This window comes from Tupaia chinensis, unplaced genomic scaffold, assembly GCF_000334495.1.
Source record: "Tupaia chinensis unplaced genomic scaffold, TupChi_1.0 Scaffold140400_1, whole genome shotgun sequence".
Lineage (NCBI taxonomy): Eukaryota > Metazoa > Chordata > Mammalia > Scandentia > Tupaiidae > Tupaia > Tupaia belangeri.
In genome coordinates this window covers 934,582-937,682 of record NW_006200277.1, presented here as the reverse complement: position 1 = coordinate 937,682, position 3,101 = coordinate 934,582, and the positions used below count along the sequence as shown (strand labels likewise).

The window sequence follows — 3,101 nt, the reverse complement described above, 5'->3', positions numbered from 1 at the left end:
GGGGCCGCTGCCCGACGGCCACCTGCAGGCCGCCACAGAGAGGGGCCACATACTCGTGGTCATGCTTGTTCTGCTGTTCTGGTTCACTCAGCCTGCCTGCCCCACAGAGTGCACACACAGCACACACACACACACAAACACACCACACACACGGCACCTGCACAAAGCACACACACACACACCACACGCACACACAGCACACACACACAAACACACCACACACACAGCACCTGCACGCCACACGCGCACACACACGCACCTGCCAGCGTGCACCTAGCTAGCCGCCGTGCGCTCACTGACCAGGGCCGGCAGCTCCTCGATGTTGGGCAGGGCTATCTCGTGGTGCTCTGGGAATATGACGAGTTTGGCTTCGTCCTCGTACTCGTAGTCGTCGCTGTTTAAATCGTCGTCAGTGTCTAGATCTGGGGGGAGAACGGAATCACAGAACACGGTGAGGAGGGCACGTCCGGTCCCCGCGGGGCAGGAGGCCGAGGACACGACCTCCACGCAGTCCTCCAGCGGCCACCGCTGCCCAGCTGGGGTGGAGGCCTGTCCCCACTGCTCGCACGCACTCGCCTCTGGGGGTCGCGGCCGCCCACCGCCGTCACGAAGCCTCTGTGAGCGTTCGGTTCTCATGGACTTCAAAGGCCCAGGCATCGCTTGAGAGCGGGGACCTGACCCCGACTCGTCGGGCCGGGCACTCGCAGCCGGTAACACGGACGAAAGTGCAAGGGTTTGAGCTCCCCGGGCCTCGGCTCCATCCCGACCCACAACTTAGCGTGACTCTGGGCAAGTCCCAAGGTCTCTAGGGCGCGGTTTCCTTCTGTGTGGCCCGGAGACTGCGCGTGTCCCACACGGCTCAGAGCAGGAGACGGGACGGAAGCAGCAGCTGGACTCGAGGCTCTGTAAGCGGCCGCTGCTCGTGAGAATGAAGTGTCACCTCTCTCTCCGTCTCCTCACTCTGAGAGTTACCGAGATACTGCACGTGGGCCAGAGAGGGCAAGCCCGACCACGTGAGGGGCCCGCTGTCCTGGCCGCAGATTCCCGGGGAGAAAGATGAGCTCTCAGGCCCGACGACCCCGTCCCCGCAGTCACCGCGCCACTTGGTTAATCTCTGCGAAGCTTGGGTGACGGCTCCGGGCAGAGCCTTGTCGCAATATTTACCTGGACACCTCGGCCTCGCGCTCACAGGGACGCCAGCACCCCGGGTCAAGTCCGTGTGTTTATGTTTAGAACCGCGGTGACAGTGGCACTGAGCTGCAGTCCCCTCCCATGTGCACCAGGCCCACATGGCCCGGGACGCGGCTCCGCAGCTAGAACTCACTTTCTGGACGGAGAGCCAGGGTCGAGCTCTGCTGCTCGCGTCATGTTTCAGCCAGACCCGGTCCTTTCTGGGAGAACAGCTCTGCTCTTGAATTCTTAGAGAGCAGTTTTAAACAAAAAAAGTACTTAGCCAGAGGGGACACGCACTCTCTGGAGACAGAGAGAAAGGCAGCGTGTCCCATGGGGAAGGCCGCACTGCAGTCCCGTCTCCGGCATTGCTCCTCCTTTCAAGACTGTGGACACGCGCGCACATGCACCCGGCATGTTTCTCAAGAGGCTGGGTAGAGGACTCAAACCATGAGGTCACCCCTGTGGGACCCTGCCACCTTAACCACCATGCCAAGGGCTGGCTCATCTAAACATTTTAGTAAGTGACTGAAAAGAATCAGAAATACCAACATAAAGAACAAAATGGCATTGTTAGATAGCCCTGGAGGTAAATCTGACAAAAAAGCATTTTTTTAAAGAGGTTTTTTGCCTTAGGGCATATGCACTCAGCAGAGAGAGACAGAGAAAATGAGAGAGAAAATGAGAAAAAAAAAAAAAAAAACCAGGGCAGATGGCCATACCACAATCCCTTCTCCTCCATTCTCTTCCTGGGATCTTGGGCAGGCATGCACACGTGCCCGACATGATTCTCAAGCCACTGAGTCTGGGACTCAACAAGCTGTGACTGACCAGACTGGGGTCAAACGACATAACCACTACCCCATCTGCTGGTCTCAAAAGCATTTTTAAACGCATTCTACAATGTTAAGAAAGAACTTAAAAGAAAATAATTCAAAGAAAGAAAGATATTCTATATCTTAAAAATCTATAAAATTTAAGGAAGTTGGGTCACACTTAGCCCACTGTGGTTCAAATCCTGGCCCTGGTGGCTTAAAAAACATGACGGGTGCATGGCATGTGTGCCCCGAATTCCAACAGGATGGAGAATTGGAGGAGAACAGGGTGGCATGACCACACCCTACAGGGGTACTTTCTGTCTCTCTCTGTCCGTATCTTGTGTCTAGCAAGCACATGTGCCTTCTGGCAAATAAAAAAAAGAATAATCTATACAATTCTGAATGCCCCAATGTCTGTAATTTTTAAAATGAGATCAAAATTGTTAAGAAAGAATGGTATTCAACTCACCAGAATACTATTTACATGATAGTTATTAGACTATGTAGAAACATGGAAATGTTTACGCCATGTTAAGAGCTAAAAATATAAAACTGACCTGTTGTAAGTTGTAAAGGGACCAGCAGGTGGCACAGTGGCTGGGGTGCTGGACTCCCACGTGGCCGACCACAGTTCGAGTCCCAGACCTGGTGGCTCGTGTTCTTACTTCTCTCTCTCTCTGGTGAGCACACATGCCCTATAGCAAATTAAATAATAATAATAAATAATTTCAAAAATCTTTTTTAAAAAAAGATGTCTATAAAGACAATTTTGGATTATGCTCACCAACAAAAATTGAAAGGAAATCTGAGTAAATGAAAATAATGATGGGGTGAATTTTCCTCCAATCATTATTGATATGATCGATAACGTGCATACAACACGAACTCGATTCAGTCATACAATATACTATTTCTCTCTTCTCTGGAGACAACATACTTGGTGCTCATTGGCTTATTGGCCTAAATAAATAAGTAAGCTGAGTCCATAAACGCCCTGCTCTGGCGTTCACTAGCTACATAACACCAGGCGGGCTGCCTGCACCTGCAGACACCGTAACTTCTCGTGGAATCAGATCAGCCACGACCGCCCTGACTTCCTGTTCCACGTAAACC

At 52.1% G+C, this 3,101-nt stretch overlaps 1 protein-coding gene across 3 annotated transcripts in view; it reads right to left on the bottom strand.

Moving 5' to 3' along the window:
• The window catches only part of USP13 (ubiquitin specific peptidase 13), a 98,724-nt gene that overhangs the window by 68,983 nt on the left and 26,640 nt on the right, over positions 1-3,101 (bottom strand). For all 3 annotated transcript variants that reach the window (XM_027766055.1, XM_006162731.2, XM_006162732.2), the window contains exon 4: positions 301-422. In XM_027766055.1, the coding sequence (XP_027621856.1) occupies positions 301-422 (122 nt within the window). The remainder of the gene's footprint in view (positions 1-300; positions 423-3,101) is intronic.